The 15,068-nt window shown below is 47.0% G+C and overlaps 1 protein-coding gene across 4 annotated transcripts in view; it reads left to right on the top strand.

Annotated features, from left to right (window-relative positions):
* CREBBP (CREB binding protein) overlaps nucleotides 1-15,068 on the top strand; it is a 121,725-nt gene that overhangs the window by 45,688 nt on the left and 60,969 nt on the right. For 3 of the 4 annotated variants that reach the window (XM_032397759.1, XM_032397758.1, XM_032397761.1), the window contains exon 3: nucleotides 8,133-8,309. The exons of the other annotated variant lie outside the window; for it this stretch is intronic. In XM_032397759.1, the coding sequence (XP_032253650.1) occupies nucleotides 8,133-8,309 (177 nt within the window). The remainder of the gene's footprint in view (nucleotides 1-8,132; nucleotides 8,310-15,068) is intronic. 4 annotated transcript variants of the gene reach the window in all.

Here is a 15,068-nt window from a genome sequence, read left to right as displayed (position 1 = left end):
CCTAGTGGTCATCTGAATGCTTCATGTTTTACAGCCAAGGAGAACTTAGACTTAGAGGGGGCAAGAGGTTTGTCACACAGCTGATGAGTGTAGAACCACGATGTCAGACAGTGTCCCACTGACCTTGGCCTGGTGCATTTGCCAGTGAGCTGTCAAGGGCCACACCCCAGAGAGCTGGTGTATCTAACTGCTGTGACATGCCGAGGTAGCTCCAACTCTGCTAAGGTACTAGTTGTGTTGCTAGAAGGTTCTAGAGTGAATTCTGGGTGAATACAGATGAGGCCCCAGGCCTGAAGCCTTGGCAGTGATTTGCTGTCCCATCACCTTCCTTTTAGCAGCGTCCATTGTTGTTTCTAAGTCACATTTTGGTCATACATCATACAAGTGAAATACCATGAGCATTGCTAAATACTCTTACCGATCTTCCAGTTGTGATTTATTGGTCTAAGGGAAGTGTCCAGACTCGGGGGCTATAGATTTCCCTGAATAATTTCCAAGTTGGCAACGTTGTAAGAGTCGAGTCCAGTGAGGTGGGCCGGGCTGCTCCTGTGCCTGGTTCCCTTGCTCCAGGTGACTCTGCACAGGCCAGGCCATGGCTTTGGCATTGCGGTCTGTTGCATATTTCTACTTACTCTTTATTTGCCAAGTTGAGGTACTGGAAGGATTCCAAGAGCAAGCGGGTGATAGCAGACAACTGAATGCAACCATGTCTTTCCATGAAAACTGCTTTTCTTGGCTTTCTCCCAACCATGGTAGGTTGCCAAGAGAAAATGCTTTTGGCTTTACAAATGATATGGCCATACTCTGGGTTAGTTCTGGTTCTTTATGTCATTGAAAAGAAAGAATACTTCTGGCTCTTAAATTATTTGGCAGATTTTTGCCCATGGTGTATGAAATTGCATTGTCTTTACACACCCTGTGTGAATCTGTGGCTTCACATGTTTGCCAGCAAGTGAAGGAACAGGCTGGACCCTTCAGGCTAGTGAACATGTTGGGCCGGGTTGAAGCCACATCAGGATGGAGCACTTGGTGCTGTGTCACAGCCAACTTACAGGCGGGAATCCCCTCAGTTTCTTTTCTTTGTAGGCCTATTCTTCCATGTTTTGGTTTAAATTCCAGCCCAGGAAGTTTAGGCCTGGGTTGTGCTGGTGTTACATTGTTATTGCTTATGGTATATATTAAGATTGAAATGAACATTCTGAGTATGGTTTTTAAGGCTAGAAAATAGTCTGAAGTGAGAACTGGAAATGTTTGTGGTTTGCTAGGACAGCTTGAAAACAGTTGCCCATTATAAGTATTGCTACAACTGGTAAATGCACGGGATGGGGTTTGTCACAAGTTTATTTCATGTTTCTCTGAAAATGTCTCATAATCCAATGCCAGTGTCTCCAGCTGGCCTCTCCCTCTGATTCTGTCTGAATCACTCCCCACCATCACACATTCTCTGAAAAACATTCACTTATTTTGTTATTACCCTAAGCATATTTCTGAAAGAAATCCTATCTAATGTGAAACCATTCCTCCCCACACCAAGTGATAACAGCGTCCTAGCCAGCACCAATAGTACGACCTGCTCCTGATGTTTTACATCTGTGGGTTTGTTTAATCGTCTCTCATCTCTAAGAGGAGGTGCTGTTATGTCTGTTTTAGAGACAATACAACCAGGGAACAGAGAGGTGTAAGTAAATTGCCCAAGATCACACAGCTCACCCTTAGCAGAGAGCTCCCCTCAGACCAGGTAACTATCCCCAGAGTCTGTACACTTAGCTACAGCTTGCTGCTTGTCTGAATGAAATCCTGTTTGTATCTGTGTTACAGTAAAACTTTAATTTGTTTTGGTCTGGCTTTGTTGCCCATGCCGCTAGTCCTTGTGGACTGAGCCTTCTTGTCGAGCAGTATCACGTGCCATGCATGCACCAGGCCAGGTGTAGCTGGGGGAGACACGGTTCTGCTTAAGCACAGAGGCGGTGGGAAGTGCCAGGGTCAGTTCTCCATCTGATTTGCTGTCTTCCTCAGCTTTCTGGGCCCCCCTGTCCTCATCCACAAACCAGATATACTTTGAAGCCCTCACACTTGAAAATTCTAACCTGCCCAGGTGTCCCTTCTAAGGTCATACTCTGCTTCCTTTCTGTGTGTTTTCTGACCAGCATCAGTAACGCCCCTCCAGAGCAGTACTTCATCTGATTGCTGTGCTGTGTAGTGTGGTTTTAAGTGTATGTAAGGTGCGAGGAAAACTGCTGAAGAATGCATCTTTTGAAAAAGAACGTGTTTAGTGGTCTCATCGAAACCACATCAAACTCCACATTTGTTGCCACTTAAAACAGTTCTGAAGGCCTGGCTGACTCTTAAGTAAAATCATGCAGTGGAAGCATCTTTCTGCTGGTCCTGTTCAGCCTCTGCCTTCTGTCCTGTTCCAGATATTCTTAGCTGGTCACATGGCATCGTCCCTCTCAGGCTTTTAGCTCATAAGTGGTTATGATCTGATGCTTTCCTGAGAGGGTATGTTGAAAAGAGGATGTTTGGAGATGAAGATTGAGGAGAGTTCATTTGTGAGGGTGGTGGTTTACATGAGTGGTTGACGTCTTTGGACAGGAGACTGTCTACTGGAAAAGGCCCGTGTGTAGCAGGGGTGTGAGATTGGGGGAGAGCTTTCCCTTCCCTGAGAATGGAGAGGGACAGGCAGTGAGGAGTTTCCTTCCCCCAGGGCAGGCATCCTTAACCTTTAGGGGATACCAGGGAGCAAGAACATGGATACTTGGCTTGCCACTATTGTAGAAACCTATTTTGGGAGGAAATTTCTACTGTCAGTGCAATTTTTCTTTAACCAACCCCTCCCCCCGTTAGTTCTTTGATTTTTAGTTTACTACCTTATTTGATTAGGTGAGCAGTAAAGATATTCTTAGGATTAGTGTAGTGGAGAGAATTTTGCTGTTTTGGGGGGGAGCTTAGAGCTTGTTTTTTCAGTACTATATGTTGATAGTTGCATTGACACAAGTAGAAAATAAAAAGATTTGTCCCACATGCTGAGGTCAGCAGAGGAGGTTGTTTGCAGCCACTGGTGACCACTGAGGCCGATAGATCAGTGTTTTGTTGCACCAGTGGGAAGCCTGGGGAGGGGGGGGTACGGCCTGGAGCCTTGCACCAAAGCCCAAGGCTTTGCTGGCCCAGTGGATGTAGCGCAGAGAACCTGCTTTACAGCCGGGCTAGGCTCCTGTGTATACTGTGATGCCCCCCAGAGCTATCATCCTCCTGTGAAACCAGCTCCCGAGGGCATGGTCTCGTCGTGCTGAAATTCAGCATGGCCAGCAGGCTGCCTGTCTGCTCTGTCCTCCTGTCTGTCGTGATGGGTATTTAGAAGATAGGAGGGACACCATTCCTGCCTTTCCCAGTGCCCCTCCAGCCAGTGGTGACTGGCCCCCGGTTCCTCAGTTGCATCTGCCTTCAGGGCTGATGTTGGGTTCTCTGTTGTTCTGAGCAGCTGTGTAATGCAGTAGTCTCTTAGAGGGCTCATTTATCTGGTTCCTTCCCCAAATACTAAATAAGCACCCACTATGTACTAGGGCCCGAGAACACAGAGGAGATGTATGTTCCAGGAAGGCAAGTCTTATCCTGGTTTTATGCCAAAGACAGATTTAGGGTGGACTGTCATAAGTAGTATTATGACAGGTAATGCCATAGAGTTATGTAGTGTTTTATACTTTGCACAGTATATCTGTAGTACATGTCTGTCATAGTAGAAAGAGAAGCATCGTCCGTCCTGTCCTCCTCCTGTAGATGGCTGTCACTCACCTACTTGCCAGACAGCTCAGGACTTCAGGTTTTGATTGATGGGCCAGGCACTGTTACTACAATTTACTTCAGACAGTGTCTGTTTCAATAACAAAGGCTAGTGCAGATATTGTTCAAGTTTCTTTTTTCTTTTCTTTTTTTTTTTTTTTTTTTACCTTTTGAGAGTACTTATTTACTTATTTGAGAGTGAGAGAGCACAAGCCAGGTGGGTGGGAGGGGCAGAGGCTGAAGCAGACTTCCTGCGGAGCAGGGACCCTGGTTCGGGGCTCGATCCTAAGACCCCGGGATCATGACCTGAGCAGAAGGCAGATGCTTAAAGACTGAGCCACCCAGGCGCCCCTTGTTCAGGTTTCTTGGACTAAACTCAAAAGAGAGATTTCTCTTCGGATCTCGTGCTTTAGAGCCCTGCTTTGGCTAATACGTAATCCACATCCCTGTGTAGTTGGGGGGGCAGGTAGGCCTCTGGATCTGCACTAGTAATTTTCTCTCCTTCTTATCTAGTTTGTGCTTTCCTGTGCACAGGGACTGCCATCTACATGTCTTATTCTCTTGTTGAAGTGCCACAGACGACAGAATGAGTAGGTTTTCCAATGAGTGATCCACCTGGTTACAGGAATGTTTTTTCACGGGAAAATGTGGTAGACCTATTTAATTTAGATTTCATTATAGGAGAGCGTGCCTTTTTTTTAGGTACTTAACTTGTCCACTTTTCCCATTTCTTGAGATTGAACTTGAATTCAGTGCTTAAAGGAGCTCCGAAAGAATAGAGTTAACATGTGTGGGCTGTTGCTGAATGAGGCAGAATATAAATATTAATTCCATAGGCTTTAATTTATTCATACGTTATATAAATTTCAGCATCAATTGAACAGTTGCCTGTTTCTGCTGTTCTGCCTTTTGAATTTTATTGAAAAGATTACATGGTCATTCTCTAGCAGCCTTAAGCCAGATCCTGATAAACTTCAGTTGCAAATAAAGCCAAGTTTACAAACTTGTTATAAAGTAACTTGGGAAATTAGAACAAATATGTAGATGTTTATTAATTGGAAATAGACATTTTGATTTTACTACTTCCTTATGAACGTTGGTGCCAACAATGTGTGTTAGCCTAGGCTTGGACCATATGTATTCAGTCTGATCAAAGGAGAATAAATATAGAACAGGTATTCAGAAATCTACAAATCTTTAGAAGTGAATAGCTCTTACCCCAAACTGTAGGCGAGGACTGGAGAGTAGCCTTCAGTTCTACCAGGTTCTGTCAAGACAGTCTACGACGGGGGAGGTGGGTGGCTGCAGCCCTTTGCAGGACTGTCCATTGCTTTTCCTGTTTGCTCTGACTGGTTAAGGTCAGCCTGGAGCGGGCTGTGGGCTGAGGGAGCAGAGCCTGACCTCCTGCAGGTAGCCTGGACTCAGTGTGCTTGATCTCTGGAGATGTGTGTTGTCATAGACTAAGGATGGCATTTTCCCGTTTTTTAAATGTATAGTCCCCCGTGAGCTGGACATTCCCTACCTGCCGTCTGTGATCTTTGACCTTACCTTGGTTCTTGCCCTGTGAGGTTCAAAACCACCTTGGGATAGTTTCCTTCATTGTTGATTGAAGAAAAGAAGAAAAAGTGACAAATCTGTCAGAGTGGGACGCCTGGGTGGCTCAGTCAGTTAAGCATCTGCCTTCGGCTCAGGTCATGATCCCAGGGTCCTGGAATCGAGTCCTGCATCGGGCTCCTTGCTCAGCAGGGAGTCTGCTTCTCCCTCTGCCACTCCCTCTGCTTGTGCTCTCCTTTCTCTCTCTGACAAAAAAATAAATAAAATCTTTTTAAAAAAGAAAAATCTGTCAGAGTGCATCAAACATTCTGAAACATTTGGTTCAGCCACTTAGAAAGTGCTTTGCCCAGAGGCTCACCAGGCAAGTAGTACCCAACTAACCAGACCACCTACCCACCTCATTTTCACCCTGGCAAGACAATTCTAGAAATAGGTTTTTCAGAACAGGTTGGGTGAACTTCGAGACTCACAGAACTCCTTTGGGAGTTCATTGGCTTCTTGGTACTTACTTCCCTCTGCACCAAAGGGTGACAACCTTGGATGGTTGGTGTGAGTAGGAGGACAGTTACTTCTTCCTGCCCTCTAGTTGCTACCCACTTTGGTTTGTTGATGCTAGAAACTTCCACAACAACATTGATTTTCTTGTTTGTCAGATTGGTGGCTCTAAGGAGTGCACTCCATGACAGGTGGGAGAGGTGCATCTACACATGCTCAAAACCGGGCATGGCTCACAGCAGGCACTCAGGAAGTCCTGGCTGACCTCGAGGACAGGGCGAGTTCATGGAGGCGTGAATGGTGCACATGCCTTCTAGCATACGTGTCCTAAGTAGAGAAATTTTAAATGAAATCCAGGAAGTAGAAATTCTAAGAATGTTTTTTCTGCAAATTCTTGGGCCACTAAGAACACGGTTTGATTTTATTCAATGAAACAGAAATTCTGAGAGAAAGAATTACTTCCTTCTTGTTAATTTGGGGTAATGCTTTTTGAAAATACAAGTTCTTGCTTCAGTTCTTCAGTTTCAGATAACAACTGAAGGAACCTAGTTGAGAATCAGAAATGCCCGTTATGTTAAGAGCTACCATGTCGCTTGGGTTAAATCATCTGAACTGAAAGTTAAGCCTAATTACTGGGCTTTGAGAAGAATTTGTTTTTGTTTCAGTTACTCAGGTTGAATTTGAAGTTCGATTGAATTTAAATTTGTTTCCATTTACTCAAGGAAAGCAAGTAGGGTAAAAGTGGCAACTGGAACGTGTTCAGTTTCAAAAAGGTGAAAATGTCAGCAGTAAGGGCCATGCCTAGATGCCACCTGCACATATGAACATGCTTGGGAGCAAGATCTTCTTGGTTATACTAGTTTGTGTTTTTATGTGGACATTGCGGCTGAGAAAGGTCAGCTGTGGTGAGCATTGGTTTGTTTGCAACCTAGAATCTTAGAGCTGCAAGAAATAATGTAATTCTTCTTGTTCAAGACATTCATCTTACAGGTGAGATCAGGGTCCATAGGAGGAGTGAATGGAAGTTGCCCGGCAGCAGTGGTCCCCGTGTGGGGTTGGCCGGGAGAGCCGAGCCATGGTTTCTTGATTGCGGGCAGTGCTCTTCCCTAGGAGGCCCTCCCTCAGGGGACCCTTCCTCCCACTTTCCAAACATCAAACTTACAGAGACACCAGAGAAGTCGAGCGAGCACCAGGCAATAGGTAGGATATTAGAACTTTGAGGAAAAGCAGGGGCAGGTGACTAAAGAAACCAATCCCTCCAGAGTGGCAGGCCGGGCTGGGTGTCGCTGCAAGGTTCCTGAGCTCACTCCTGTATGGGCTGGAGCTGGAGGGAGGCATAGATGGGGGCTCCTCCTTCCTGTTCTTGCCTTTAGCTATTGTATGTTTTATTTTATTTCACTAATTAAGAAAAAAAATAACTTCTTTATGGAGCCTGTCAACCCTAACTTGTGATATTAGAGAAGGTAGTATAACAACCTCCCCACACCTGTCACCTGGTTAGGAGTTAGCAACATGGGGCGCCTGGGGGGCTCAGTCGTTAAGCGTCTGCCTTCGGCTCAGGTCATGATCCCAGGGTCCTGGGATCGAGCCCCGCATCGGGCTCCCTGCTCGGTGGGAAGCCTGCCTCTCCCTCTCCCACTCCCCCTCTTTCGCTGTGTCTCTCACTGTCAAATAAATAAACAGAATCTTAAAGAAAGGAGTTAGCAACATATGGCCAGTCGCTTTTCATCTAGGCCCCTCTTGCCACAACCCCTTGCCTCCTGGGATTATTTTAAAGTGAATCCCAGAGGTTATATCATTTCCTTGTCAACATGCCTACTACTATTTTGAGCTAATGGAAACAGTTTCAATCTGATGGGGGAATTTGAAAGAAAGTAGTTACTTGGGAGTGGTTCAGGATTAAACTCAAGGACCTCCCCTTTGTCAGTGATTCTGGAAGCTCCGTTTTCCAGATGATTTTCTTAATGTGTTGCTGCCATTGTCGGGGCATGGTGGTGTTAGGGTGAGGAGTATGGCTGGGGTGAGGGTGGAAAGGCACTGGCTCTTGGGATGATGGTTAAGGAGGTAGGCGGGGCTGTCGGGAGAGGCTTCTTGGTCTTCTGCCTTTATGTGCAGCCATTGGAGCAAGTTGCTCTGTTGGTAACCCAAACGGAACCTGGAGAATGAGCATTCAATTTATAATTAAAATGAGGGTTTCACAAAAAGTAATGATTTTTGCTTCAGTGGGTCAAAGTGAGCATTTCTGCGGCCCTTCCTCTTGTATGTGATTGTGTCATGACCGTTCATGTTGCCTCTTTCTGTTTCAGATGGGAATGACTGGTAACACAAGTCCATTCGGACAACCCTTTAGTCAAACTGGAGGGCAGCAAATGGGAGCCCCTGGAGTAAACCCCCAGTTATCCAGCAAACAGAGCATGGTCAATAGTTTGCCTCCCTTCCCTACAGACATCAAGAATGCTTCAGTCACCAACGTGCCAAACATGGTAAGTTGCCTGTTGGCCCTCAGGCTGTGGTCTCCAGTGGGTGCTTTGGCGTGTGGAGTGTGTCATGCAAACTGTGAAGATCTGCAACTGGACGTGTGTCGTGGGTGACAGGAAAAGAGAAATACTCCTGAGTAGCACGCTCTCGGTGAGTTTCTCTTTGCTGGGCTGGAGGCTAGGTGGAGGTGGCTCCCTCTGTGCAGGACGAGCTTCGTGGCAGTCGTGGAGCAGGGAACAGCCGGGCTCTTCTCACACTTCTGTTAGTGGGTGAGGCTGTCCGAAGAAGCCCATCGACTTGTGTTATAAATGAAGGGCGTTGACCTCTGAGGACTGCAGTGTACCTGGGTGATGAGGATGTCGTGTCCGTCTTGGTAGAGGGCTTCACATGTGTTTCTTCTTCCTGAGATTTCCTACCTGTAAGAGAGGAGCTAGTCTCAGAGCCTCCTAGCTCGTGATGGGAAAGATCGTGATGGGAAAATAGCTCCCTTTGCCCTGCAAAATGGAATCTTTTAAAATTCCAAGATCGTGATGGGAAAATAGCTCCCTTTGCCCTGCAAAATGGAATCTTTTAAAATTCCAAACCCTGAGGGGCAGGTGTGTTCTTTTGTCAGACTTACTGAGTGGATATCTGATGTGCCTTTGGTGGTCGGTCAGGGCCACCTGTCTTCTTCCCTGGGCTTGTTGCTGGGGACCTGCCCTCCCGCCATCCACGTAGTTGTGCAGTAGCGGTTTCACAAGGCTCAGAAGAAAGCCAGGGATTATGTTCAGAAAAGCGTCATCTTTGGTTTGTCTTTTGATTTTTAAAAACTTTTTCTTTATCTATAAAGATACCACAGAGAATTCCTATATCTCTGTCACTTTGGCTTCTCCTGATGTTAGCATCTTAAGTAACCTTGGTACAGTTGTCACAACTAAGAAATTGACATTGCTTACAGTACTTATAGTTTTGACGCTGTTGGAAGTTGGGGGAGTAGTTGCTGGATTACTCTTAGTTTTTGATAAAATCAGAAAATGGGGTAAGAGCAAGGTATCCTGATCAAGTATTCTCTCTGTTACATTCTTCTTTCTTTAAAAAAAAAAGGGGGAGGGGGACAAGTAATAAAACGTGTTCTCAAACTATTTAAAATTTTTACTACTTTATTTCTTCTGATCATCTCCCCATAACCTCCCTGGATCTGCTGTTCTCCTTGCAGTAACATTTTGTTGCCAGGATTGTCCTGTTCTCAGTGGTGCAGATCCAGAACCCGAATCAAAGCCACCGCTCCCTGGGTTGGCTCCTCCGAGCTCTGGGGCAGCAGGCCGGGACCTGGCATCCATGCTCTTGATGCTCTTCCTTTTCCAGTCTCCTTGTGTGGACTCGAGTGCTGGTGATCGTCCCCTGAGCTCAGCCAGAATGAGAGTGTGTGCTTCTGTACAGAGAGTCTGTGTTTTGTAGTCTGGGAAACCCCACCTTACATTTTCCTCCCTTCTCTCTTTTCAGATCTTCCCCAGCCCATTTCCCCCATTCTCTCCTTTACCTGCAGCTTGGTGGCAGAGGCCCTTTGCCTTAGGTTCCCCTGTCTGCCTCTGCCTCTGGGGACTGAATTCCTGGCAGTGGTGTGCATGTCAGGGGCAGATTCATTTTGGACTTTAGAGAGGCTTCTGGGTCCCTTCACATGTGCCAGGGCTGGTGGGGACAGTGGGGACAACCCTTTGGTCTGGGGCAGGGCTTCTTTCTCCCTCAGCACTGTTGACCTTTGGGACTGGATCTTCCTCTGTTGTGAGGGCCATCCTGTGTATTGTGCCCCTCACCCACCAGGTGCTCACAGCCGTTCCTCTCTCCCCACAGTCACCCCAGGTGAGAACACCTGCTCTGGGAAGGCAGTGGCATTAGCATTCTATTCTCTGTCTGTGTTTGTGACATGTAGCTCTCTCCATCCGTCTTTTTCTCTCCCTCTCCCTTCCAGCTACACTCTTTCTTACTCCATTCCTCCCCCCACAGCCTTATCAGAATATCAGGGTAAACTGAGGAAGTGTTTTGATCTGTAGAGCTGTGCTGTTTGCCTAGCCACCACTGTCCCACAGGGGTATGCATGCACTTTGACAGAGACCCCAGCAGGGAGGGCAGGCTTTGAATGCTGTCCTCAGACATTTACCTGGAGCGCACGGGGCAGACTTTGCCAGCATGTGTGTCTATGAGGGAGCATGGCCCAGTCGCAGCCTTGGTGCTATTGGGATGGGAACCAGAGGGGACTGGCAGAGACGTGGGACAGCCAGTGCACAGTTTGCCTGAGGTCTTTCTAAGTGCCCTCATGCCCTGCAGTTTGCCTTATTTTTATAACAGCCTCTTAAAATACATTAATACATGTCTCATTTTACAGATGAGGAAGTTGAGGGTCTGAGGGGTTCTCATTTGTTCAAGGCTATGTAGCTCCTGTCTGCAAAGCCTAAAGCTCTTTTTAATAATACCTGGTATCATGCTTTAGCAGCCCTGAGTTCACTGGGAATGCTAGCCTGTGTTTATGTCGCTTCCTTGAGCACGTTTTGTGGTCTTCCTTAAATTTTTTAAATTATATCTGACCCCTTGGAATCTGTGGATTTTTTTAATTTTATTTTTTATTTTTATTTTTGCACAGTGAGGGAAAGAAAGTAGCAAAAACTGGGTGTCTTTAATGGGGGGAAAATATGAAGCCTTTTTTTTTTTTAAGATTTATTTTTATTTTTATTTATTTGACAGAGAACGAGATAGAGCAGGAACACAAGCAGGGGGAGTGGGAGAGGGAGAAGCAGGCTTCCCACTGAGCAGGGAGCCCGATATGCGGGGCTCGATCCCAGGACCCTGGGACCATGACCTGAGCCGAAGGCAGACGCTTAACAACTGAGCCACCCAGGCGCCCCAAGAATATGAAGCCTTGATCTTACTTGTGGTTTTTTTTGTCATCCTTTGGGGAGTAATCTTTTAAAGCCCAAATGGATCTGGTATACCAAACAATTCAGCTCAGGGCTCTGGTGCTACATCGCCTGATGCCCTGGTTGAGCTCTTCATGGATTGATTTTAAGCTACTCAGTCATTAATCATGGGGTGCTTGCGTTTTCCTCTCTTCTAGTTTTTGGAGGACTCCAGCATCCCCAGGTAGTGTTGAGAAAGGAAGGGGATGTGGCCATCCCTTTAATTCACCCCATTTATCGAACACCTCCTCCTGGCCCATGTGCTCCCAGGATGCAGGTGTGAGTGAGCTCACCCCCTCTTTCATGAAATTTGGTTGGTGGTGATGAAAAACAAATCATCACAAAATACTGCCCTAGCAGGTCTGAGTAGCAAGCCGTGGTTGAGGTTGCCACAGGGACCTCCTTAAGGCCAAACCAAGGAGGGACATTTAAGGGCAAGGTCAGAAGATGAGCAGAAGCCACAGAGACCCGGGGGCACGGGGAGAGTGTTGGCTTGTATAGGGACCAGCAGGCAGCCAGTGGGAAAGGCGACTCTGGAGGGAGTGGAGAGCCATGTACTGGAATGTTGGGGGCCGAGCAGGAGCCAGCTCAGGGAGGGCTTTGGGTGGCAGGGATCACTGCGGTGGTCTAGACCAAAGGACACACTTGATCACAAAGGGAGGGGACGGAGACCAGACAAGGTTTGCCACTGGAACAGAAGTGTGGGCCCCACCACATAAGGCGACTTGGTGGGTGGGGGAACAATTTACAGAGCTGGGGGAGGAACAAACTGGAGAGGGGTGAGGACGAGGTGACAGAGGGGAGGGCGTTCGTAATTGCACTTCACCTGTGTTCCTTTTGAGATGCTTGTGAGATGTCCAGGTGGGGTTGTCGGGCAAACGGGTGGGCGGGCATACAATAGGGCAGCCGCTGTGCCACTCCCCAGGGAGCGAGAGAGCCCTGCAGGGGAGACAGGTGGAGGAGGAGCCGGGTAATGGGATGATATCACTGCAGCGGAGAGAGGAGGAGATTTGAACAGGAGGGGATGGCGAGTCAGGCGCCAGGGCAGAAGAGTGTCCCTGGAACATGGGGGTCAGTCTGCGGGGCAGTGTTTCTTCTTTGAAGTCAGTGGTCGTGGAGACCGTGGATATGCTCTGTTGTCCCCCACAGCGTTCCCAGCTGTCATTATCCTCTGGGATGTGCTGGGGGGCTCTGGAGGGGAGTGCGGGAGGCTCCAGGCCCCGGTGCAGGTGGGATCATTGTTGAGGGCTCATAGATCCTCAGGATAATATTCCAAAGCAAATTGGCACATTTTCCTAAATTTTCAAATGTATCTCGTCATAGTTCTATGTTTGGCCATCGTGTTTGTAATTTCTTAACTTTCTACAGATTATTTAAGTTTGTTAGGAATTTCACCATATTATTACTGTGTTTTATCATTCTAAGATGCACTTTTTTTTTTTCCAGATTGTAGTATCTCTGAAATCAGGTTGTGTTTTAGAAATAATCAAGATTTATTTAGGGACGCCTGGGTGGCTCAGTTGGTTAAGCGGCTGCCTTTGGCCTGGGTCATGATCCCAGGGTCCTGGGATCGAGTCCCACATCAGGCTCCTTGCTCAGCAGGGAGCCTGCTTCTCCCTCTCTCTCCTTCTGCTTGTGCTCTCTCTGTCAAATAAATAAAATCTTAAAAAAAAAAAAAAAAAAAAAAGATTTATTTAAATCTAATAAAATACAGTCTGTATGCTATTTTACTTGCCATAATTTGAATAATTGGAGTGACATAACAGTTAAACATATATATTCACTGTATAGTTTTCCTGAACAGCTTTCATGGATAGAAGGATTTTTTAATTATTTAAATTTTACTGACAAAGGAACAGGAGCAGATTTGGGTTGGGGTAGAGGTTGGGTCATCTTTCTGTGGACTGGGATTGAGGTTCAGGTAGGCGATCTTGAAGGAGGGGGGTGTGCACATGGACGTGTGAGGAAGCAGAGAGGGGGAGGTGGTTTCCCGGGCAGTGCTCTGGAAGAGGAGGCCCCCTCATTCCTGGTGATACTGTCCAAGAGGGAGGGACATCTGACATCATTTGGGACTGGAGTTGTCAATTAGGTCATTGCTGACCTTCACAACAGGTTCAGGGTTTGTTTTTAAAGGAGCATTGTTAAGAAGTGGGACAGATTTTGGGTGTATCTAATCTGAGAAAGTTTGGTGACCAAAGGAGCCTCCTCGTCAGGTTCTCCCATGGACTCTCCTGTGGGGCTCCCAGATGTAGTCTCCTGCCGGGTTCTTTCTAATAGGAAGTTCAGGGGAGGGGGGGTGGTGGTGTTCTTCTTGTTTGGTTTGGGGCTTTTGTTTGTATTTTGAGAAAAACTAAGAACTGTGTTATGGAAATGTCCTGATTCTTAAAGTTGTAACAAGGGAAATCAGGAGTGCTGCTTATTTAAAATTGCTCATGAGAGTGTGTTAGGATTCACATTGGTCCCCATGTCACAGGAGTTTGAAGTGGAAGCTTCAGGTGAGGCCCCGAGATCACTGCTGATCCAGGTCTGTCCACAGGAGGAAAACATGGCAGGTGGAGGCCTGTGTGCTCAGGGGAGGGCTATGCCCTCCTGCCAGAAGGACGGAGCTGGGACTGACTGCGCTGTTAGCTGCATGGGGTGGTGAGCAATTAGCCATGGCCTGTGCAGGGCCGGGGGGGCCCTCTGTGCATCTTAGGGTTTTGTTTCTGTTTTTCAAGGTGTGTCCATGGACCCACTGCTCCAGAGTGACTGGCTCCTGGACCCCATCCAGTCTTCCTGGGCAGAATCTTTTATTTTTTTATTTATTTTTTATTTTTTTGAAGATTTTATTTATTTGACAGAGACACAGCGAAAGAGGGAACACAAGCAGAAGGAGTGGGAGAGGGAGAAGCAGGCTTCCCGCTGAGCAGGGAGCCCAATGCGGGGCTTGATCCCAGGACTCTGGGATCATGACCTGAGCCAAAGGCAGACGCTTAACGACTGAGCCACCCAGGCGCCCCATTCCTGGGCAGAATCTTTTAGAGGAAGGACGGGAAATCTCTGCTTTTGTGGTCACTGTTCAGTTTTTTCTTTTTCAGTTTTCCAGTGTTTACCACTCGGTTCCTTCTAAGGCAGTTCAGGAGAATCACCCAGTAGCTGGGTTTATCGTTCTTTCTCTTAACACTGGAATCTGCAGTTTTAAAACAACTGCCCCAGTGACTCCGATGTAGAATAACATTTTCGAGAGCCTCTGTCCATTACAGTGTTGGCAACCTGCTGTAGAGGGGACTGACTTTGTTGGGTCTCTGTGTCCACTTTAGTACCTCAGAAGGCTTCCCCCAACCCTTGTTTGTCTTATTCTCATAATTTTCTGTCTCCTGTATCCAGTTTCTGATCACTGAGGGGTCAAGACTTGAAATGACCGAGCAGGGTGAAGCCTCGTGAGCCCAGGGGTTCCCTGCAGAGATGCTCCCCTTCTCATAACCCTGTACACCTGCTCCTTGTACTTCACAACGGGAACTTACAGTCACTGATTGGTTGATAGAGCCCTCCTGTCATTCTGGGGAAACCAACAGCGAGGGAGTGGTCACACCAGCTCAGATCACTCCATGGTTAGGAAAGGTGCCTCTGTCCTTGAACTGGGAACCATGGGCAAAGGCTAGGAAGTAAGTGTGTGTCATTATTAGTAACAGCAGTGTTTGTGTATTTTTAAGAGTTTACATCTGCTTCTCTCATCTTATTTCTTCACCTCTGTCTTGAAGATCCCTCAGAGAATATGGATGTGGGGCCTTTGAAGAATAACTGAGTCTAGAATTCTCACCAGTAGCTCTGTAAATCCTTGTTACTGTTTAAACT

This window comes from Phoca vitulina, unplaced genomic scaffold, assembly GCF_004348235.1.
Source record: "Phoca vitulina isolate PV1807 unplaced genomic scaffold, GSC_HSeal_1.0 scaffold102, whole genome shotgun sequence".
Lineage (NCBI taxonomy): Eukaryota > Metazoa > Chordata > Mammalia > Carnivora > Phocidae > Phoca > Phoca vitulina.
Note: the sequence above shows the minus strand (reverse complement) of the source record. Positions and strands in the feature narration are given on the sequence as shown.